Source organism: Trachemys scripta, chromosome 1 (assembly GCF_013100865.1).
Source record: "Trachemys scripta elegans isolate TJP31775 chromosome 1, CAS_Tse_1.0, whole genome shotgun sequence".
Classification (NCBI taxonomy): Eukaryota; Metazoa; Chordata; order Testudines; family Emydidae; genus Trachemys; species Trachemys scripta.
This window is the reverse complement of record NC_048298.1, coordinates 128,302,098-128,326,652: the sequence shown is the minus strand read 5'-3', so window position 1 is coordinate 128,326,652 and position 24,555 is coordinate 128,302,098. Positions and strand designations below refer to the sequence as shown.

At 49.5% G+C, this 24,555-nt stretch overlaps 1 protein-coding gene across 1 annotated transcript in view; it reads right to left on the bottom strand.

Moving 5' to 3' along the window:
- VWF (von Willebrand factor) overlaps positions 1-24,555 on the bottom strand; it is a 246,104-nt gene that overhangs the window by 166,995 nt on the left and 54,554 nt on the right. The window contains exons 11-15 of the mRNA XM_034784806.1: positions 22,425-22,561; positions 19,945-20,083; positions 17,785-17,885; positions 13,451-13,646; positions 11,798-12,013 (exon numbers count right to left, since the gene is read on the bottom strand). Of these exons, the coding sequence (XP_034640697.1) occupies positions 11,798-12,013; positions 13,451-13,646; positions 17,785-17,885; positions 19,945-20,083; positions 22,425-22,561 (789 nt within the window). The remainder of the gene's footprint in view (positions 1-11,797; positions 12,014-13,450; positions 13,647-17,784; positions 17,886-19,944; positions 20,084-22,424; positions 22,562-24,555) is intronic.

Below are 24,555 nucleotides of genomic sequence, written 5' to 3'. Positions count from 1 at the left end.
CCTGCTCTAAACTATAAGAGCCAGTGGCTCTACATCAAAATCCATCCCCATCTTGGGAGCTTCTTTGTTGTCATTTTGACTTCAGGGTGTGTCTTCACCCTGCCTGAACACCCGAGTTAGCCTGAACACTGGATGGGAGCAGCCACACTGCAAGCCCTACCTGGGTGTGCTCACTGGTGCTGCGCACAGCTGTCTGTGTCACTAGCACTTCTGGGGGCACATCGCATGGTTCTTTGTGACACCGTATATTAAATTGAGCCACTCTATGATTTTTTTCCTGGTGAATTGTGAGAGAAAAAACGGTTACTCACCTTTGTAACTGTTGTTCTTCGAGATGTGTTGCTCATATCCATTCCAATTAGGTGTGTGCGCGCCGCATGCACGATCGTCGGAGAAATTTTCTACCCTAGCAACACCCGGTAGGTTGGCTGTGGAGCCCCCTGGAGTGGCGCCTTCATGGCGCTGGATATATACCCCGGACGACCCAGCGCCCCCTCAGTTCCTTCTTGCCGGCTACTCCGACAGTGGGGAAGGAGGGCGGGTTTGGAATGGATATGAGCAACACATCTCGAAGAACAACAGTTACAAAGGTGAGTAACCGTTTTTTCTTCTTCGAGTGCTAGCTTATATCAATTCCAATTAGATGACTACCAAGCCTTACCTAGGCAGTGGGGTCGGAAAGAGACATCGCTGTGTGCAAAACTGCTGACCCGAATGCAGCATCGTCTCTGGACTGCTGTACCAGCGCATAGTGAGCGGCGAAGGTGTGTACCGATGACCAAACCGCCGCTCTACAAATATCCTGGATCGGGACATGAGCCAGGAAGGCAGTCGAGGAGGCTTGGGCCCTCTTGGAGTGGGTGGTGAGGTGTGGCGTTGGGACACCAGCCAGGTCGTAGCAAGCACGAATGCAGGACGTGATCCAAGAGGAGAGATGTTGGGAGGAGACCAGTAGGCCTTTCATCCGGTCGGCTACTGCAACGAAGAGTTGCGTACAAAATGGTTTTGTACGCTCAATATAGAAAGCAAGGGCCCTGCGCACTTCCAAGGAGTGCATACGCTGGTCTTGGCGCGTGGCGTGCGGCTTAGGATGGAAGACCGGGAGGAATATATCCTGGTTCACATGAAAAGCTGATACAACCTTGGGAAGGAAGGCAGGGTGGGGGCGAAGCCGCACCTTGTCTTTATGGAAGACTGTGTACGGAGGCTCAGATGCGAGGGCCTTGAGTTCAGAAACACGCCTTGCTGAAGTGATGGCTACAAGGAAGACTGTCTTCCAAGATAGGTAAAGGAGCGAGCAAGTAGCCAATGGCTCAAATGGGGGTCCTGTGAGCTTGGAAAACCAGGTTAAGATCCCACACTGGAACGGGTTGGCGTTGCTGTGGGTAAAGCGGTCTAAGCCCTTGAGGAATCTGACAACCATCGGGTTAGAGAAGACCAAGGAAGCGTGTTCTCCTGGGTGGAACGCCAATATAGCGGCCAGGTGAACCCTGACTGAAGATATCGCCAAGCCCTGCTGTCTCAGGGACAGGAGATACTCAAGTATAAGAGGAATAGATGCCTGCAAGGGGGGCGTGGCCCGCTGCTCACACCAACAGGAGAACCGCTTCCACTTGGCTAAGTAAGTGGTCCGTGTAGAGGGCTTTCTACTTCCCATCAGAATCTGTTGCACAGGATGCGAGCATTGTAGCTCTGTCCGATTCAGCCATGGAGCATCCACGCTGTAAGGTGGAGCGATTGCAGGTCGGGGTGACACAATCGGCCGTGGTCCTGGGAGATCAAGTCCGGGCACAAGGGAAGCGTGATCTGAGTTTGAACCGATAGCTCCAGAAGCGTGGTGTACCAGTGCTGTCTTGGCCAAGCTGGAGCGACTAGAATCACACGTGCCTGGTCTCTGCGTAGTTTGAGCAGTACCCTGTGGACCAGTGGGAATGGAGGGAAAGCATAGAGCAGCTGGTCTTTCCACGGTAGAAGGAAAGCGTCCGACAGGGAGCCCGGAGATCGCCCTTGTAGGGAGCAGAACACGTGGCACTTCCTATTGGCTCGTGATGCGAACAGGTCTACCTGGGGAAATCCCCACCTCTGGAAGATGGAATAGATGATGTCCGGGCGAATCGACCACTCGTGCATCTGGAAGGATCTGCTGATACGGTCCGCCAGAGTGTTCTGGGCTCCAGGAAGGAATGATGCCATGAGATGTATCGAGTGGGCAATGCAGAACCCCCACAGGCGAATGGCCTCTTGGCATAGGGGAGACGACCGGGCTCCTCCTTGCTTGTTGATGTAAAACATGGCCGTGGTGTTGTCTGTGAGGACTAACATGCAGCAGCCATGCAGGAGACCGAGAAATGCCTGACAGGCTAGGCGCACCGCCATCAGCTCTCGAACATTGATGTGCAGAGCTAGTTGGGATGCGGTCCACAGGCTTTGGGTATGGTGCTCCCCGAGGTGAGCGCCCCAACCTAGAGATGAGGCGTCTGTGACCAGGTGCAGGGAGGGTTGTGGGATGTGAAACGGCACTCCTGCACAAACCGCCTTGTGATCCAGCCACCAGGTGAGAGAGGTCAAGACCGAGTTCGGAATCGTGACCACCATGTTCAGGCTGTCCCGAGAAGGGCGGTACACCGAGGACACCCAGGCCTGAAGCTGACAAAGCCGAAGTCTGGCATGCCTGGTTACATAAGTACAAGAGTCCATGTGACCCAACAGACCAAGGCCCGTCGTTACAGTGGTAATCGGGAAGGCCTGGAGTCCATGGATGATGTCCGCGATGGTGCGAAACTGAGTGTCTGGCAGAAGAGCTCGGGCGAGTGTGGAGTCTAGGACTGCCCCGATAAACTCTATTCTCTGGGTCAGCTCCAGAGTGGACTTTTCTTTGTTGAGTAGAATGCCTAAGTCGTGGAATGTTTGTAGTATTATCTGGACATGCGTCCGAACTTGCTCCCTGGTGCACCTGCGGACCAGCCAGTTGTCAAGATACGGGAACACCTGTATCCTTTGTTGCCGAAGGTATGCTGCCACGACGGCCATACATTTGGTGAACACTCTCGGAGCCGCGGACAGTCCGAAGGGAAGGACGGCAAATTGGTAGTGTACCCTGTTTACTACAAAACGAAGGAAGCGCCTGTGAGGGGGGTAGATCACTATATGAAAATATGCATCCTTCATGTCGAGGGCGGCGTACCAGTCCCCAGGATCCAGGGAAGGGATGATGGTCCCCAATGAGACCATGTGGAACTTCAACTTTACTATGAATTTGTTGAGTCCGCGTAAGTCTAAAATGGGTCGCAGACCCCCTTTTGCTTTGGGGATCAGGAAGTAGCAGGAGTAAAACCCCTTGCCCCTTAACTCTGGGGGAACCTCCTCTATGGCCCCCATAGAGAGGAGCCCAAAAACCTCCTGTATAAGGAGATGCTCATGAGAAGGGTCCCTGAAGAGGGACGGGGAGGGGGGGGTAGAAGGAGGGGAACGAAGAAAACTGGAGGGCGTATCCCCTCTCCACCGTGCGAAGGACCCAACAGTCCGAAGTTATAAGGGACCAAGCACGGTGGAAACGGGAGAGGCGATCCCAAAATAAAGGAGACAGATCCTGGGTAGTGGCTAGTGCGCCGTCCTCGGGCACAGCTTCAAAAGTTTTGCCTAGGTCCTGAAGGTGGCCTAGGGGGGCCCTGGTTCTGACCGGGTTGGGGTCCGGTCGGCCTCCGTCTACCACCTCGTCCCCGCCTTCTGGGGAAGTCCTGTCTCGGACGAGGAGGAGGAGGGTAGAACCTTTGTGGCTGTGGCCTAAAGGGCCTGTGTTGAGGTCCTGGGACATGCATCCCCAGGGAGCGCATGATGGTTCTCGAGTCTTTGAGGCTCTGTAACCTAGAGTCCGTCTTGTCTGAGAACAAGCCTTGACCCTCGAACGGCAGATCCTGCAGGTCTGCTGCAGTTCTGGCGGTAACCCCGAAATCTGGAGCCAGGAGACACGTCGCATGGCTATTCCAGACGCTAGAGTCCTGGCAGCCGAGTCCACAATGTCGAGGGAGGCCTGTAAGGAGGTTCTAGCCACCTTTTTGCCCTCCTCCACCAGGGCCCCGAACTCCTCCCTCGAGTCCTGGGGAACCAACTCTTTAAATTTCCCCATGGAATTCCATGAGTTATAATTGTACCGACTTAAGAGCGCCTGTTGGTTTGCGTCCCTGAGCTGCAGACCCCCCGCCGAATAAACCTTGCATCCAAACAAATCAAAGCGCTTAGCGTCCTTTGATTTGGGCGCTGCCGCCTGCTGGCCATGGCGCTCTCTGGCGTTCACTGATGAGACTACCAGTGAACACAGTGGGGGATGTGTGTAGAGGTACTCATAGTCTTTAGAGGGAACAAAGTACTTCCTCTCTACCCCTCTGGCAGTGGGAGGGATAGAGGCCGGGGTTTGCCATAGGGCCGTAGCGTTAGCCTGAATTGTTCGGATAATGGGCAACGCCACCCGGGTTGGGGCATCAGATGAAAGGATGCTCACCACTGGGTCCTCCACCTCCACTATCTCCTCGTCCATATTTCGTGCCACCCTACGTAACAAGTCTTGGTGGGCACGAAGATGTATAGGAGGTGGGCCTGAGGGTGTTGTACCCACCACTGCCTCATCTGGGGAAGATGAGGAAGACGCCTCAGGGGGTAAAGGATCTGTGTGGGGGTCCGGCTCCAAGGGACTTGGAGGTGCAGGATCCCCTGCACCAGGGTCTGGTTCCTGCGTGGGCGTCAGGGCCGGAGCCTCCATACCCCCTGGGGGAGGACGGGAGATGGTGGCCTCAGGAACCCTGGGCTCAGAGTGAGCCGAGCGAGAGGCCGCTAGTGGAGCCCCTTGAGCCTGGTGATACGCCCAAGGGGTCCAGAAAAACCAATGCGTAGGGTCTTGTTGAAGGTTTTCTGCCCCCTCCTGCCAATGACCCAAGTCGTCTGCGGCTTGACCCTGAGCAGGGTACGCTGAACAGGGAGCCCCTTCAGACGACTGAGACGCCGATCTCGAGGGCCAGGGCGGTGCCGAGCGTGGGTGCAGGGAATCGTCCTGGTACGGTGCCGAGCGGTGCCGATCCATCGATGAGCGGTCTCTGCGTGGTGCCGGTGAACGGTACCGGGATCGAGAACAGTGCCAATGTCCATGTCGGTATCGGGATCCGGATCTGGATCTGGACGACGAAGGCCGTCTGTAACCTCAGAGCCAGGAGCAGCCTCGGGAATGGGAGCGGTGCTCATACCGGTGCCGAGGGCTGCGCCTTGACTCCGACCGGTACCGATGCTCGGGTCGGTGCCGAGAAAAAGACCGGTGCCGGGAGGTAGACCGGTGCCGGGAGGTAGATCTATGCCGCGAGTACGACTGGCGCCGAGATGGAGATCGGTGCCGGGACTGCGAGCGGCGTCGAGACCTGCTCCGAGACTGGGAGCGGTGCCGCGAGTCCACGCCTGGAGATGGCGGCCGTATCAGGGTAGGCTTGCCCCTGGACTGTACCGTACGAAGGGCATGCGGTGCCACGGGTTGAGACGGCACTAGCTCCATGAGGGCGATGAGGTCTCTCGCCGTGGCAAACGTCTCCGGTGTAGAAGGGAGACGGCTCCACCACCTGACGAGGTGGTGAGCCAGTCCGCACCGGACTCAACGGCTCTACACCCTGTGCCGGAGTCAACGTTGCTGATGATAGTTGCACCCTTGGCGTTCGGAAGCCGGGCGCGGCTCTACCACCGGTGCGGGGGGAGCCGGTGCCTGTTGGACGGCAGCGTCCTGAGTCTTACGGGGCCTTTTATGTCCTGGAGACAGGAACCGGCGCCGAGGGGCTTGCGGCAGACGCGGTGCCGAGGGAGGACGGTGCCGTGACGCCTTTTCCGTGTCTGCCTGCGGTGCAGTACCAGAAGGTGTCGCTGGGGCACTACGCACCGAGGCGCTCGGTGCCGAAACCTGGCGTGCTGAAGGAGGATCCGGGCTAAGTGCCGCCTCCATGAGGAGCTGCTTAAGCCTGAAATCCCGCTCCTTTTCGTCCTTGGCCTGAAAGCCTTGCAAATCTTGCACTTGTCCGTTTGGTGAGACTCCCCTAAGCACTTCAGACAAGAGTCATGGGGGTCTCCCGTTGGCATAGGCCTAGCACATGTCGCGCACGGCTTAAAGCCGGGAGCCTTGGGCATGAGCCCGGCTGTGCGCCGGGGGGGGGGAAGGGGGGGAATAAAAGCCCCCTTATCCCCCGCTAAACTACGAAAAACTATTTATAACTATTAACAACTACCACCAATCTAAAGAACACAATTAACAACTATCTACAAGAAGCAACGGGTAAAGCTAGGGAGCATGGAGAACAGCTATGCCGTGCTCCACAGTTCCAACGACCATCACGGGCGGTAAGAAGGAACTGAGGGGGCGCTGGGTCGGCCGGGGTATATATCCAGCACTATGAAGGCGCCACTCCAGGGGGCTCCACAGCCGACCCACCGGGTGTTGCTAGGGTAGAAAATTTCTCCGACGATTGTGCACGCAGCACGCACACACCTAATTGGAATCGATATGAGCAAGCACTCGAAGACATATATGGGGAATTGTGGGAAGGGCATTGGAGGCTATCAGCACTCAGCTGGTTTAGCCAGAGTCTTCACAGCAAAGTGTGCACATTACCAGTCTGAGTGAAAGTGGCACCTGAGCTCTAGCCAGGGCCGTCCTTAGCCATACGCAGCATACGCCGCTGCGTAGGGCACCCAAAAATTTGGGGCACCACCAGGACCATAGGCGCTGACTTCTCATCTTGCCGGGGGGGTTCTCGACCCCCCCCCAATCCGGGCCCTGCCCCCACTCCACCCCTTCCCCCAAGACCCTGCCCCGCCTCTTCACGCTCCTGCTCCATCCCCGCCCTGCCTCTTCCCTGCTCTTCCCTGCTCCTCCCCCTCCCTCACAGAGCTTGAATGCCACGAATCAGCTGTTTGCGGTGCTCCAGAAGTGCTGGGAGGGAGGGGGAGGAGTTGGTAAACGAGGGGCTGCTGGCGCGCGAGAGGCACAGGAGGAGGGGGACACAGGGAGGAGCTTGGTGCCGGTGGGTGCTCTGCACCCCCACTAACTTTTCCCCATGGGTGCTCCAGCCCCAGAGCACCCATCCACAGAGTCCGTGCCTATGACTGGGACAGCAGGTAAGAGTGGGTCGGTTCCTGCACACCCAGAGTGTGCTGCAGTCTCCTTATTAGGCAGAAGACAGGGGCCATATCCATTTTGTGTAGCTGAGAGCAAGTCGGGCATAGGGGCACCAGTTTAATAATACTGCGTAGCATAGGCGCCGATTCCGTGGGTGCTCCAGGGCTGGAGCACCGACGGGGAAAAATTGGTGAGTGCTCTGCACCCACCGGCAGCTCCCCACTGCTGTTTGGGGAAAAGAAGAAAAGTCTTTCGCAAACATTTATTGAGAAAGTTATTTCTATTTTGTATCAAAATTTCATTTCAATGAAAATTTTCCAACCAGCTCTGCCTAATAATGAGATGAAAATGAGATGAAAAAAAGGGAGATTGTTTTTTCTGTTCCAGCCTCTTGCCAGATTCTCCACACACACACTCTTGGTCCGTGCATAATCATCCTACTATTTTTGTCACCCCCTCATCAATCTCTACCCCCACCCCCGGGTCTATTTGTGTGTTTCAGCCACCTGTTTTGCCTGGCCTTTTAGATTGTAAACTCTGTGGGACAGGGGCTGCCATTTATTATGGGTGGGGTTTTCAAACAATCCTAAGGAGAATTCAGCCTTCGGATCCCCCTGGCTTTCACTGGAAGTTAGGTGTTTAAGAACTGGTGTAGTTTAGAAAATTAGATCAACCCAGTTACGTCACTCAGGGCAGGGGTGTGAAAAATCCACGCCCCCGAGCAGCATAATTAAACCGACCTAAATCCCTGTGTACACAGCACTAGGTCGACAGAAGAATTCTTCCAATTGATCTAGCGACCGCCTCTCTGGGAGATGGATTTACTACAGTTTTGCGGCACAAGCGCTGGGAGGAAGGGAGGGAGGAAGGGATGGGGGAGAAGCAGGACACGGCGGCACGCTCAGGGGAGGAGGTGGAGGCAAGGTGGAGGTGAGCTGGGGCGGGGGGGCGGAGTGGGGAGCTGCCGGTGGGTGCAGAGGGGGGAGGAGGGGGAACGCGGCATGCTTGGGGGAGGAGGTGGGGCTGGGGTGGGGGTTTGGGGAGGGGTCCAATAGGGGTACCGGGGGCGGAGTTAGGGCGGGGACTTTGGGGCAGAGGTGGAGTTGGGGCGGGGCCGGGGGTGCGAGCACCCACTGGCGCAGAAAAAAGTTGGCGCCTGTGCTGCGTAGGGGCCCCATAAATCCTAAGAACAGCCCTAGCTCTATCCCATAGCCCCAGCCAAGCCTGCTAGCCCAGGTTTAAAACACCAGCAAACTCATGTGAGATGATTTGTGTGTGGACAGGACGTGGGTAAGGGTAACACCTGAGTAAGAGCCTGGGTTAACTCTGCAGTGCAGACATATTCTCTCACACAGAAATCCTCTCACCTAAGTCATTCAACACGGACACTACTGCAGCAAATCTACAGGGCAGGAGGTGGGTTGGTCAATGGGTCCCTGAAATCTGCTCGAGAGCCCTGAAGGAGCACTTGGTGACTGATATACCTCCTCCTTGTAGGGGAGATGCGGTACACAGGGGATGCAAACCCCTATGGTGGACTCCATCCTCCTACATACCCCCATGCAGCACAACTAGTTCTGCTCCTTATCAGGTCTCTTGCATCCACAGAGGGCTATAGGGCCTGGATTTCCCTCTTAGACAAATGAATTAGAATGAAGCCACAAGCATTTTCAATACCTGTATGTTGGATTTGTACAACAGCCTATCATGCCGCGTTTAACAGCCAGAAATGCCATGGTACATTAGCAGTATAGTAATCAACTGCTGCCACTGTATCGCTTTAAGTGAGACATAGCCTAACCCCTTTAGACACTTCTGAAAATCCCACCCTATCTATCTGTACAGTGTGTAGCACAAAGAGGCCACAGTCCACCTGCCACTATTGAACTTCAGATAAAGCAAACTGCTTCTGTCAAGTCATTTGCCTGTGAACCTGTATCTCAGTCAGAGAGCAGGGGAGCAGCCACCAGTTCAATACATCGGGCCGTCAGCACAAATTATGCAAACAGCATATTCAAGTCTCAAGCCCATTAAAGGAATGATTGTTCTCCTTCGGGTGACAGGAGATGTCTGGAGCATCAGAATTATCTAATGGGGTCTGATGGATCTGCAGTCGGAGAAATCTGCGCTTGGTGCAGGCACTAAGTGCTCTGCTACACTATTAAAGATTAATTGTGAAAACTGACTTGTTCAATTACAGCAAGAACGATGGTGCATTATCGCTGCTCTCGCTTTCAGCCTCCAGACGGGTGCGTTTTTTTAAAAAAGGATTTTTATTGAATTACTGTTCCACTCTCTGAACATTTACATAAATTAGGTCAATATTATGAAACCATACAGCCATTTAACAGAATCCAGTCTTGTTCTTTCTCTCTCAGTAAATATTATCCAGCCTCCAACAGTTGGAATCACTTAACTTCACTGGTCGAGATTGTATCAGCTGGAGCGCCAGTGACCTCTCACCTCTCTAGCTTCTACAGTAACTCAGTTTTTCAAATGGCTGCCCCACCCAGCTACTGTTTGGGAAGGAATAATGGAACTGGGTTGAAGTGCAGCCAACCATAAGGGCTTTTCCCCCAAATCCCTGATTGGCTACTGTCCTTAAGAGTAGAGCTGTTTGGGGAAAAGAAGAAAAGTCTTTCGCAAACATTTATTGAGAAAGTTATTTCTATTTTCTATCAAAATTTCATTTCAATGGAAATTTTCCAACCAGCTCTGCCTAATAATGAGATGAAAAAAAGGGAGATTGTTTTTTCTGTTCCAGCCTCTTGCCAGATTCTTCACACACACACACTCTTGGTCCGTGCATAATCATCCTACTATTTTTGTCACCCCCTCATCAATCTCTACCCCCACCCCCCGGGTCTATTTGTGTGTTTCAGCCACCTGTTTTGCCTGGCCTTTTAGATTGTAAACTCTGTGGGACAGGGGCTGCCATTTATTATGGGTGGGGTTTTCAAACAATCCTAAGGAGAATTCAGCCTTCGGATCCCACTGGCTTTCACTGGAAGTTAGGCATTTAAGAACTGGTGTAGTTTAGAAAATTAGATCAACCCAGTTACATCACTCAGGGCAGGAGTGTGAAAAATCCACGCCCCCGAGCAGCATAATTAAACCGACCTAAATCCCTGTGTACACAGCACTAGGTTGACAGAAGAATTCTTCCAATTGATCTAGCGACCGTCTCTCTGGGAGATGGATTTACTACAGTGATGAGTGAATCCCTCCCATCCAGGGCCGGTGGAAGGATGTTTCGCGCCCTAGGCGAAACTTCCACCTTGTGCCCCCCCCATCCTCGAGCCCCTGCCCTGAGGCGCCCCCCCCCGTGGCAGCGCCCCCCTCCACCCTGAGGCGCCCCCCCTGCAGCAGCTCCCCACCCCCCCCCCTGAGGTACGCCACCACCCCAGCTCACCCCTGCCCCTCCTCCTCCCCGAGCACGCCATCGCTGCTTCACTTCTCCCGCCTCCCAGGCTTGCAGCGCCAATCAGCTTAGGCACCGCAAGCCTGGGAGGCGGGAGAAGTGAAGCAGCCACGGCATGCTTGGGGAGGAGGTGGGGCAGGGGTGAGCTGGGGCGGGGAGTTCCCCTGCATGCCGCCCCTCCCTCCCCCTTGCTGCAGGCAGCCCTCCCCGCACTCCACTGCCCCAGCTCCCTCCGCCTAAATGCCGGCGACGACCAGGGCGGCCGAAGATCCGGCTGCCACAGTCGCTGCCAAAGAAAATGGCGCCCCCCCCAAATCCTAGCGCCCTAGACAACCGCCTAAGTTGCCTAAATGGTTGCACCGGCTCTGCTCCTGTCGCTGTAGTAAGTGTCTATACTGAAGTGCAGCAGTGGCACAGCTGCACTGCTGCCCCTGTATTGCTTTAACTGTAGATATGGCCTAATTCCTTTAGACACCTCTGAAAATCCCACCCTCTATATCTGTACAGTGTGTAGCACAGTGGAGAGACAGCCTGCTGGAGGGACTCTGTGCACTACTTGAACAATGATAAATCATCATTGTCTTGTCACAGATGTCTCAGCCTCAGGGTCCTATTAGAATTAACAGTGGAGACAAAGAGGCCTAAACATGACAGCAAAATAGTACTCACATATTGGAAAAATGGTGCAGACATAATAAGAACTGGCTTGTACCTTTCCCTTGGAACCTGAACTAAACAGTCTGCTAGGTTTCTCCTAGGGCCAGAGATCTGATTCTGTGGTTAATACTCACAACTCCTTTGGAAGACAACAGGAGTTGAGGTGGTCAGTGCCTCCCAGGATTGGGTCCCAGATAGGAAGTGTCAAAATACAATGAAAGAACCTGTTACCATAAACTTCATGAGAGACTTTGGATACTGCCAGCCCAAGATATTCAGAACATTTTCAGATAGGCAGCCAAAGTTAATAGGGAAGTTATCTGAACCAAGCCACCAAATCAGCTGAGGTTTGCTCAATGGGAGCTATTTTTGCCTGATACTGAGAACCTTTTGTGAACAACTGAGCACCCTCGACTCTTAATGGAGTGCAAGACAATTGAGCGTGTTACACATGTCCTGGAGGAGACACTCAGCACCTTGCAGAAATCAGGTCCCTTAACTCCCTCTGGCTCACTGACCTTGCGAAAGGACACCATAGAGTCAATGCAAGAAAGTAGTTCTTTGCAGCATTCACTTACAGCAGAAGTCCGGTTCCCGCCACTCGATCAGAACGCCTTTCCTAGCACATGCAGTGGCATAGGTAGAAACAGCAGCACACAAGCAATCCTTGCCATCAGAACAGGAGCAAACGTCATAGCGGCAGTTCTTCAGGTATGGAGAAGGGTTAACTTCATGGTGGCAAGGCTCAAATATGGACGACATCAGAACTGAGCAGGAATCTTCAGCATACTTGGCTAAAATGAGAAAAATATTATTCAGACACTTTACACTAAAAGAGAAGCGACTGTAAGTGCTGGATTATTTCCTATTAAATCATAACAGCCCTTACTTAGCAAAATAAACATAGGAAAACCTCCATTTTCTGTTTTGTTATCAGAGGCAGAACTGGTAGCGCCACCTGTAACTAAGTTTGCCTGGCACTTCCTATGATAAGACTGGTTTTCAGCTGCTTATAACTATGCAGACTTAAACTGTTCAGGCTGAATTTTTTCATGTGCCATTTCCTCTCAGCTCATGTGTGTGACTGGGCTGTGCATGTGCCATCTCCACAGAGCAACTGAGCATGCACCATCCCATACAATTAGTCTTTCTGGACACCAGGGGCACCAGAATTGAGAGCCAAAAGACTGTCTCTCCTGTGCTCTCAATCCTTCCCCCTGCTGCAGCCCAGGCACTATGGAGGAGGAGGACGCAGCAGCTGCAATACTGGAATGTGGGTTGGGGGGGGGGGGGGAGGGGGGGGGGGGGGGGGGAAAGAGGGGGCGCAACAGGGTTGCAGGAGCCTGAGGGAGAAAGGGTCAGGACTTGGGGGTGGAACAGAGCCAGGAGCCAGTGGGGAAGCAGGGAGGATAGGCATAGAAGCGAAGGGAAGGAAAGCAGGTATCAGGCGATGAGGGAGTGTATAGGAGGAAAGGAAGAGCCTGGGTGACATAGGTGGATAGGGGCAGAGAGGGAGCAGTCAGAAGCTGGGGCACACAGGAGCCGAGGGGGGCAGAGACAGGCTAGGGGAATGGGGCAGAAGGGTCTACAACCACTGGAGCACGCTCCCCATCAGAACCGGGAATTGAACCTAGGAGTCCTGAGTCTCTATATTTCCCTTCTGTCAGCAAATAGCTGTGAAACCCTCTTGCAAAGTGTCTATTCCCCTCTTGTGACTGATCCACATAAAGCATAATAGTCTACTACGTCTACAAATTAGCTCAAGTCTGTGCTGTAAATCTAATGGTCCAAACCCTCTCAATAACCCAAGTTTGGCATCAATATGGTTCCATATGATGGAATTTCTGGAGTTTCATGATGCTTTTTTTTTTCCAGTTTGTTTAAATTAGAAAATTAAGTTAGAAAACTACATTAAAAAGCACATTATTAAGGTTACAGAGTCAAGCTCTCTGAAGTTAGGAAAAGCCAGAAGTCAGGTTTCCCATGTAATCTGAATTCAGCCTCCTTATGTGTACACAGTATGATACAGTTTTTAATTACATGAGCACATAGTATTTTTTTCCCACAGGACCCCTGCCTCATTCAGTGCACAGAATGAAAGGTGTTTTTTTTTATTTTACAGACTCTATCATGAGCCTGTTGCCAGTACAAAACAGTTGCACTTTTATGGGATGGAAGATCACATGTTGTTACACTGTACCAGATGTTATGTGGAGGCCAGGTTTCAGTACCTAAGCGAGGGTTGAGACTACAGGGGTCGCTGTCTTGTTTTAACAAGTCTTGGCAATCTCCATTGAGCTTCCAGGCATTTCCAAAATCTTCCACAAGGGCTTCCACGAGACCAGAAGGTGTCAGAAAGTCATCCCCTTCATTGCCATTGAAGTTTCCACACAGACCACAGATTCTGTCAGTGTACATTGGGGAGAGCTCACAGAAACAAGGGTAGAATGGTTATTCTTCAATATTACTCCACAGTTTCATGGCAATGTTTTTAATGGACTATGTAAATTCCTCAAATATACATTAAAGGGGCACCATCAACTTAAAAATCAAACAGTTTTTACATACTTTTTTTAACAAGTAGTAAAAATGTACAAGTAGTAACTTTTTTTAACCAACTGAATTATTTTTACTTAAGTAGAGAAAAAAATTCTGTTTTTTCCCCCCCGATGTATTTACTTTGTGCATTTAATAGCACTTAATGTCTAGTCGCTTTCACAGTTTTCCTTGGGTAGTTTAATTCCCCTGTCTGTGTTGCTCTTTATGACAGCAATAGTGGAGAGGAAAAGGATTTTTAAATATGGGAGAATGATTGTAATATCACAAAAAAATGGCGGGAGGACAGAGAGGCAGGTCAATAGGAATTGCCAGTGGCCATCAACATCCAGAAGAATGTGGTCTCTAAATGAATATTACAAACAACGTTTGGGGGCTGGCCCAATGGCCAGTGGTACAGTAGCTCCCTGTATCCATAGACTAGACTGCTGCCCCTTGTACCTCAGCTTGACAGGGGTAAGCAGTGATACAGAGGCAGGCTGAAAAGTGGAGTATCTTTCACAGTTATTCCTCTGGCTAATAAAAGATCATTGGTGAAGGGCTCCAAAGGGAAGCCAGTCCTGTTCTCACTGACAACAGCAGCAGGTGAGGGGTACGCAGAAAAAATGAAGTCAGAAAGCCCCAAGGAAAGTGAATTTCTAACATTTCTGTAACTAAGGACACCGTTATTCTTCAAACACACAGTGACTCATGTTCATCCGAAGTTCTATATATGCTTTGGAAACTGCAGGCCTTGCCTGAAGGGGTCAAATCACAAGCTTTCAGAGGTCACCAGAGGATGAATGCAGCAGGCAATCCAAACACTAACTTTTACCAGAAGTGTTTGCACAAGTCAGTGGGAGTGGATCACTTCCCCCAATTGTCAGAAATGTTTGGCAATAGGTCAGTCCATTTACACCGTAAATTAGTGCTCCAAAGGCAACAATAACGCTGACTTAGGTACATAAATGGGAAGGAATTCATAGCAGAACATAATAAAAAAAGACAATGGGGGAAACAGCTAAGACAGTAATTAGCAACAGTTATTGCTGTTATGATAAAGGGGTTGAAGTAGAAAATTAGACTTTTTAACAGCTAGGCAAGGAGATGGTCAGGATGTAAGGGTCTGAGACCTGGCAGAAGAGACCACTGATGCAGAGAAAAGCCGGAAATCCTGAGAGGTGCCAATGGATTGAACTGAATTATCCTCAACCCTAAAACAAACACTAGGTATTTTGGTATTATACATCTAGACTAGACCAAAACACAAATTGCTGAATCCATATTCTTAAACCCTTCCAGAGCTTTCCCTCCTGTTACAGTGTTTTTTCAATTGCTGAAGCTGTGATGAACCTTTACCTTGAACTAGAATATTAAGCCCACTTTTTGTGCTACTATGCAACATTTATCCAGAATTCGCGATAGCAAAGATGGGTACAACTCTGTGCTAGTTTTATGAGCTTCATGATGGTTCTGAGACAGAACCATACTGGGTAGAGTGGAAGGCAAGGAAAAAGAATATAGCCAGAGCAAGAGTATAGATTCACAGCATGAGCATAGTGCAAGAGCAGATAAAGGGTTCAGTTATGGAGCTCTTACAATGGTGAGCTCTTATTCACACAATTATTCCCGTTGACAACAATGGACCTGCTCACATTAGTAAGTGCTCACCAATGCAAGAAAAGGATGCGCAATCATCAGGCCCATAACGGTGGTGCAGGGAAGCATGGTTAGGACTGCAGTCAGTACATCTGTTCTACCCTTGTAGCCCGCTCACCTCCAGTGGGCAGCTGAAGGCCAATGTGCAGGGGAGCAGTGCCACAGAAACACCCGCACCCCCGTTCTGCCTCATCATGTCCCCCGGAGGATTGAAGAGCTGTGGTCAGCACTGACTAGCCTCCACCAGCGGTCCTCAAGATGTAACAATCACCCAAGGACAGCCTCCTGCATGTGCATACAGGGTGGTATGATAGGGTTCCCTGGGCTCTCTCCCCATCTTAATCTCCAGGGAAAGGTGGCCATATTTTTGGCCCTTAGAATTAGAGCCCCGTGGGGCACTAGTGTAGAGCCCTGCAGCGGGACTGAGATCCCATGGGTCTTGCAGGACCCGCTGCCATAATAGCAAGATCGGGGAGGAGTGGGATTAAAGAATAGTCCCACACAGGACTCTACCTTAGAATAAGCACAATATACTGTCCAAGTGTGTACTCTTCATACATAAATAGATTATAAAGCCAGAAAAGACCACTGTGATCATCTAGTCTGACCTCCAGTATAACACAGGCCATAGAATTTCCCTGAATTCATTCTTGTTTGAACTAGAGCATATCTTTTAGAAAAACATCCAATCTTGATTTTAAAATTTCCAGTGACGGAGAATCCACCACAGCCCTTGCTAAATGGTTAATTACTCTCATTGTAAAAAATATGCACTTTATTTGAAGTCTGGATTTGTCTAGCTTCAACTCCTACCATCTTGTTATATGTTTGTTAGCTAGACGGATGAGTCCATTATTAAATATTTGTTCCCCATCTAGGTACTTATAAACTGTAATCAAGTCACCCCTTAACCTTCTCTTTGATGAGCTAAATAGAGTCTCTCACTATGAGGCATGTTTTCCAGTCCTTGATTCATTCTTGTGACTCTTCGCTGAACCTCTCCAATTTATCAACATCCTTCTTGAACTGTGGACACCAGAACAGGACACAGTATTCTAATAGCAGTCACACCAATTTCAAATACAGAGGTAATATAACCTCCCTATTCCTACTGAAGATTCCCATTTATGTATACAAGCATCACATTAGCCCTTTTTAGCCTCAGCATCTCATAGTGGGAGCTCACGTTCAGCAGATTATACACCACAATACCCAAGCCTTTTTTCAGAGTCACTGCTTCCAGGATAGAGTCTCCAACCCTGTAGGTATGGCCTATATTCTTTGTCCTGGTTGCATACATTTATATTTAGCCATTTTTAAATGCATACTGTTTGCTTGCACCCATCTTAACAAGCAATCCAGATCACTTTTTATCAGTGAATAGCCTGCCCTCTTCATTATTTACCACTCCTCCAATCTTTGTATCATCTGCAAAGTTTATCTAATTTCATGTTTTCTTCTTGGCCACTGATAAAAACATTAAATAGTGTAGGGCCAACAACAGATCCTCGCAGGACCCCACTAGAAACACAAGCACCTCATTGATGATTCCCTATTTACAATTACATGTTGAGACCTATCTGTTAGCTCATTTTGATCCATTTAATGTGTGCCATGTTGAATTTGTATCATCCTAATTTCTTAATCCATATGTCATGTGGCATCAAGTCAAACATCTTAAAGACGTCTAAGTATATTACATCAACACTATTACCTTTATCAATCACACTTCACCATTGTGCTTATGAAGCAGAATCTTGAGAAATTCAATCAATCTAGTACAAACTATAAAAGCGGCTTTGCTGGGAATATAAAAGGATTTATTATAAGATTACTGATTATATTTTTTGTAGGACACAAAAAGCTATTATTGACACTCAGTTGCCCTATGCTCCACAATACAAACTTCTCTCTTTGCGTTGACCTGGAATGACCATAAATATTATTCTTAGTAGGAGCAGCATGCTGTATATCCCGTGCAATTAAATTATCTTTTTTCCCTTGAACATATGAATGATTGTATCCTATGGGCCAAATTCATCTCTTATTTTCACCTATGCAATCCTATTGACTTCAGTGGGGATAGACAAGAGTAAATGAAATCAAAATCTGGCCCATAGGGGTCTGTTGTAATGAAAGCAAAGCTATTCACGGTTAATGGCTACTGTTAGTGCATAGAAAAGAAAGAGAGAAAAAACCCAAGCTGTTTCTGCGATGCAAATGTTTGTTTCTAGAAAACAAAGGGATCAGTATATTGCTCTGAAGGCTGAGAGAGAGAATGGAATTTATAGCATGCAACACAAGCAATTTCTCACATCAGACAAGAAAGTCTTTGTGTATGTTTGGGTGGGGTGAGAGGAGAAAAAACTACCTTCACCAGAAGTTTACCACGACCATCCCAGTCAATCTGTAAATCTTCCCCATAGGTGAGGTGAACTGAAGACATCATAATGCGCTGGATACGGAGGGCACCTCAAAAACACATCGGACAAGTTTCAGACAAGAAAGGATGCATTCCGTCATCAGCAAGCAGGATACAATGTCCTCATCACCCATCAGCCCGTGAGATGGATCTAAGCAGATACACTTAAAGTTTGTCTACACTATTTTCTTTGCACAAATGTAGTGGAAATGATGCAAACCCCTAGTATAGACATATGGATTTGTACCATTTGATTCACCCCAGTACCAACGGGGGCACAAAGACAGTGCTAGTGTAGCACAGCTGCTTACTGGTCCTAGGCTCCCCGAAAGGTGCAGAGATGGGCCAGGCGTAGAATATCACCCGCTCCCATGATACAGGCCAATGGAGTTGGCACCACACCGCAGGAGAGGTGGAGACTGCACAATGACAAAGTGGGACACACCAACCATGGTCCCCTGGTTGCTGTGCATCACTTTGACATCCACAGGTATTGTATCCCCTGGTCTGATGCATCTCTGCACTTCTCCTTAGCATGATCTGGGCCTCACAGGCCCCAAAAGAAACACATATGAGCATTATCCAGAGTTATTAGTGAAATCATTGCAGTCCTCTTCTAAAATGTCAAGTTTTGGGGTGGATAAAATGGATACTTGACATTGGTTTTGAATGTCGTAGTCTAGATCCTCAAATAGTCAACAGCAGCATAACCCCACCAGCTTCAATTGAGCAGGGCCAATTTACACCAACTGGGGTCCTGGGCACATGTCCAGGAGAACCCGGCAAGATGCAAATTCAATAAAAGGTGACGGTAACTGTATAGGTTTCAGAGTAGCAGCCGTGTTAGTCTGTATCCGCAAAAAGAACAGAGTACTTGTGGCACCTTAGAGACTAACAAATTTATTAGAGCATAAGCTTTCATGGACTACAGCCCACTTCTTCGGATGCATATAGAGTGGAACATATATTGAGGAGATATATATACACACATACAGAGAGCATGAACAGGTGGGAGTTGTCTTACCAACTCATGTGCCAGCAATGCCCCTCTGCCATGTACATTGGCCAAACCGGACAGTCTCAACGCAAAAGAATTAATGGACACAAATCTGACATCAGGAATCATAATACTCAAAAACCAGTGGGAGAACACTTTAACCTGTCTGGCCATTCAATGACAGACCTGCGGGTGGCTATCTTACAACAGAAAAACTTCAAAAACAGACTCCAACGAGAGACTGCTGAGCTGGAATTGATATGCAAACTAGATACAATCAACTCAGGATTGAATAAGGACTGGGAATGGCTGAGCCATTACAAACATTGAATCTATCTCCCCTTGTAAGTATTCTCACACTTCTTATCAAACTGTCTGTACTGGGCTATCTTGATTATCACTTCAAAAGTTTTTTTCTCTTACTTAATTGGCCTCTCAGAGTTGGTAAGACAACTCCCACCTGTTCATGCTCTCTGTATGTGTGTATATATATCTCCTCAATATATGTTCCACTCTATATGCATCTGAAGAAGTGGGCTGTAGTCCATGAAAGCTTATGCTCTAATAAATTTGTTAGTCTCTAAGGTGCCACAAGTACTCCTGTTCTTTTTGCGGTAACTGTATAAAATGTGACTCAGAGTTGGGAATAGGAAACACTCTTTGAGCTAGGCTAAAGCCTGCCTGATAAAGTTGAGAAGGGAGCCACCTTTGGGTATGTCTATACTGCACACTAAACCTGGGTCTATGGACCCCAGCCTTATGGACTCAGTGTTTCCAAGCCCATGCTTGAGTGTCTACACTGCATTGTAAACCCAGGTTTAGAATTGCTGTATGCTGGTCTCACAGCTGTGCTGACATGTCCATACTGTGCTACGCAGACCTTTCTTGGCCTGCATCCACAGTAAAAATGACAGGGCCTGGACCCGAGTCCCAGTGTCTCTGTCCCACCCCAGCAGCATCCTAGGATTGGGTGCTCAGTGCTTGCTGACTGGGGCAAACTGATTCTGTGTGGACAGAAGGGGGCTTGGGCTCAAACCTGAAGTAAAGCCTGGGCTCAGTGTGCAATGTAGATAGTAATGTGTGGTCTGAATTGTTACAGGCCACAAACATACCTTGTGTCAAAGGAATCTGTACATCCTGCCCATTCAGAGAGATAACGCCCCCATGCTTCATTTTGATGATGCTGTTCTCCATGTCCTGGATTCGGACAGAGGCCGAGCGGGTGCACACTGCATCAAGATCATCGGCACACTAAGAAGAAGCCAACATTTCCTATGACTGTTAGGATTTCACTTTGTCAATGACTCAGCTCCTCCAGCATGCTGGGCCAGAAGCCCTCCTGCGGCTGTAATTTTAGTGTCACATCTGTCGCCCATGGAGCTGGCTTTAGTATTTATTTTATTTAGCAGTAATGCAAGGAAACTACAGGCCTGTATCCTGTAAGACACTGGCTACGGAAGTTAGCATAAGGCATGCGGCCTATGAACGTTGGCACAGATAAATAGCCCAATGGTCACCCCTAAGTTTTGGGGAATTGGGAGTAGAGTGTTTAAGGGGGAAGTTTGTAAATAACGACATCAGGAAACCACAGGAATATGAGCCAACACTAGCTCTTCGATATTTTAGGATAGGAACAACTGCAGATATCTGGTCACAAGGGTGCCATTGCAACAAATTGACATATATGATAATAAGATGAGATCATTACTATCCTAACCTATAGGAGAAAGGCACCCGAACATTAGTAGGGTGAGAGAAAACAAATAAGAAGGGAGAAATCCCTAGTGAATATACATGAGGCATAGGGACGTCAGCGTAACATGTTATAAAAGTTGTAGCCCAGCCTGTGTGCAGGAGGAGAGAGAGGTTACAGTATGGTGGCCACTGGTGATGATGAGGAAGGTGATAGTGATGAGGAAGATAATGGATAACATTTCATGTTGTTCTGCAAGGGATGTGAGATGCACATTCTGTATTACTTCTAGCTACCTTGCTGGGTTAGAGTGTCTGTGACTTTGCTGCATGCATTAATAGAACTGTTACAAACATAGAAAGTTCCTAAAGTGTGAGTGTTGCAACTGTGCACACCAAGGTTCCCAATCGAACAGTAATTTTAATAATACTGGGCCTGATCTTGAGACAAGAAGCTGTCAAACCACAGAGGGGTAACTGGAAATTCTTATGTACTCAGTGTAATTAATACACAATCTATAGATCAGGCTACTCTAGGGCAGTGTCTGTTCTCAGGGCCCTGGAAAAGGAGCTATGGGGCCATGACAGCAGGCTCCCTGGAACACAGGCTGCACTGTGTGATGAGAGAGCCTCTCCTCTTGACTGCTCTGTCTGGTGTGATGATGAGACATGTCACAAGTCTGTTCAAATGGGGAACTAGAGGCGCACAGCTCTCACTTTCACCATTTCGAGCGCTGATGTCACTAGTTACGAAGCTGTGGGTGGAACATTCTGCAGACAGGGAATGGTGACTCACTAGCTCCCGTCTTCCCTCATCAGTTTCGAAAGAACAGTTTCAGTGGAAACCAGTTATGCCAGTTCCACAGGCACAGCTCTGATCTCAGATCTGTTACGTAACAGGCACAAACGTAATAGTCACTGGTGCTGAAGGGAGTTGTGGGTGGGGATGGGCAAAACCCATTTCCCTAAAGCAAGTGAGCTTTCTGCACACCTTCTCTCTGGGGCCTCTTAACCACCCCTAACCTGTCCCTGCTGCCTTGGAAAAGTTTCCCCGTCTCTGCCCGGTCACTGTGCTCTTCATGCTGCTTCTGCTGCCTGCCTGCCTCCCTCCCTCCCTCAACTTGCCCTGGTGCCTTCCTCTCTCCTTCCAAAACCTCTGCACTTCCACCGCTGCGGCCCTTTCTCTCTATCCTACCTCTCTGCCCTCCCTCAATATTATGCCCTCACTCCTCCCTCTGCAAACTCCCTTACCTTCCCCGCCCTCCTTCCCACTCCCTCAGTTCTCTCACGTACTCCCATACCCATTTTACTGCCCCTTCCGCAAAACTCCCTGAGGAAACTCTACTGGTGTCCTGCCTGTCCCAATATACTCTGGCACCCTTCCCATTTCTCTCTGGCTATCTCCCCTTCCTGCCCTGCAACTGGGTCTTTGCCATTCTCTATGTGGCAGAGGGTGCAGGAAACAAGTTGAGAGGGGCTGACATACTAGGAAGTAATGCAACTTATTAGCCAATGCATCCCTGTGAGAAAAAACTCCAGATACTATTAAGGTAACAATGCTACTACATGTCCCATAGCTTCTGCCCAGGGCAATTACCCAGCGAGCAGCACAAACAGTTCAGTGTATGAGGCACACCCTCCTCTGTCTCTTGTATTTATATGCTAACTTGGCAAAACTCCAGAGACACAATGCAGTCCCACTGTGAATGTGAATTTACAGCCTGGGGTTAAAGGAGTGGCAGCAAGAAGAGGCAAAACATATGTTAATTCAGAAGAGAGATTCTAGCTAATTTTATAGAAAAATGCCATTTATGTGCACAGGAAGCTCTAGTCATCAACTCACACAAACCCCTCACCCCTCTCCACCCCCCCACCCCACACACACATAAGGTGCTGTTACCTGGACCGTCTCTATGATGACAGAAAAGGAGTTCTCCTCACAGTCTTTGGCAAATAAGTATTGACAAATCCCGCTGAAGGTGAAATGCTTGTTGTCAAAACTTTTGAAATGGGATTGGCCATTGACAGAGCATTCTCCTGAAAAATACCAAGGGAAAACAGTCAGATCATTGAACAAATTCCTGCTTTTTGTGAGACAGACAGAGGCGGGAGGAGCAGAGCAGGCCCTGCCAGGCTCACAGCTCCTAAAGGCTGGATAGTGGTGGCCGCATGGCTCATCCCACTGAGGGTACGTCTTCACAACCCACCGTATCGGCGGGTAGCAATCGATTTATCCGGGATCGATATATCGCGTCTCGTTAAGACGCGATATATCGATCCCCGAACGCACTCACCGTCGACTCCGGAACTCCACCAGAGCGAGCGGCGGTAGCGCAGTCGACGGGGGAGCTGCAGCCGTCGATCCCGCGCCATGTGGACCCCAGGTAATTTGATCTTAGATACTTCGACTTCAGCTACGCTATTCGCGTAGCCGAAGTTGCGTATCTTAAATTGATCCCCCCCGCCAGTGTAGACCAGCCCTGATTATTCCTGGAAGTTATTGCCATTAGAAATGAGGACTCCAGCCAAAGTTAGAAAGACCATACTGCGAGGTTTCCTCACACAGGTTGAAATTCACCCTTGCACAGAGAACCCTTCAAAATGACTCTTAAATAGGACTTTAAGTGGGGCACAAGCCTTGCTCTGGCTCTCTGCATGGGGGTGAAATTTACCCAGTAATATGTACTTATGAGAGCAGAACCAGGGACTTCACTGTGGTTACTCAAGTGCTACTCAGGCCAGGTTCATACATGGAGTTGCACCAGTTTACCTAATCAGCGTACTTAAACCGTGCAAAAGCCTGTGTGAACACTCTTAGGCTTCATCTACACTAGAAAATTAAGTCGGCTTATCTGTATTGCTCAGGGGTGTGAAAAATTTAGTTTTTTCTGTAAATTTACAGATGCCAGCTACCCAGGTTTAATCTGATAAACTAATAATAGCTAGCTCTCATATAGCATTTCTCACCAATAGCACTCAAAATGTTTTATGTAGGAGATAAACATCATCACCCCTATTTTATAGATGAGGAAATTGAGGCACAAGGAGGTGAAGTGACTTGCCCAAGGTCACTCCAACAAGCCAGTGGCAGAGCCAGGATTTTAACCCAGGTCTCCCAAATTCCAATCCAGTGCTGTATCTACTAGGCCATGCTGCCCCTAGAGGTCCAAATGCAGCAATTGAACTAAATCAGTTTTTAGAACTGTGTAGATGAGGCCTATGTTGTAGAACTGAGCCCTTTACAAGTTAAAAATGGAACACTTCTTGTTCCTCAACCCCTGCTCCGATGTTCTTTTGTGGTGGTGCCTCACTCTGGAATTTTGTTACACCCTTGGGTCTTGGCAGGTTGAGAACACTGTCTTTGTGTCTCTAGAACATTATAATGTGGTTTTGTCATGGCTCCAGTAGCTGAATGCCTGTATCACAATAGGTTTATTTAATACAGAACAGGAAAAAAAGGGTTAGTTCCTTTGCTGGGTTTCCTGGGACTTATTCAAGCATTTAGGTAAAAAATACTTTGATTTTATGAATCACAAAGGCAGGGGTGCTGGAAATGTTTTTATAGTGGAGGTGCTAAAGGTAGTAGCCATATAATTGAGTTGTTACTACTTCTTCAACCTGGGGGTATGGCAGCACCCCCAACACCTATGCTCAAAAGGGATAAAGAGCTGAAATAGGGTTACCATATTGAACAAATAAAAAAAGAGGACCCTCCACAGGGCCCTGGCCCCGCCCATTTCCCACCCTGGCCCCGCCCTTCCCCACCCCAACTCCGCCCCCTCCTCCCTCCCACTCCCAGCCACGCGAAAAGGGCTGCACGAGCGCTACCGGCTTCACGGTTTGCCGGGCAGCCCCCAGACCCTGCGTCCCCGGCCGGCGCTTCCCCAGCGCAGCTGGAGCCCGGGAGGGGAAGCGGCCAGCCGGGGGCGCAGGGTCTGGATGCTGTCCGGCAAACCGTGAAGCTGGTAGCGCTCGGGCTTCGGGCAGCCCCTATGCCTCCGGACCCTGAGCCCCCAGCTGGGCACTTCCCC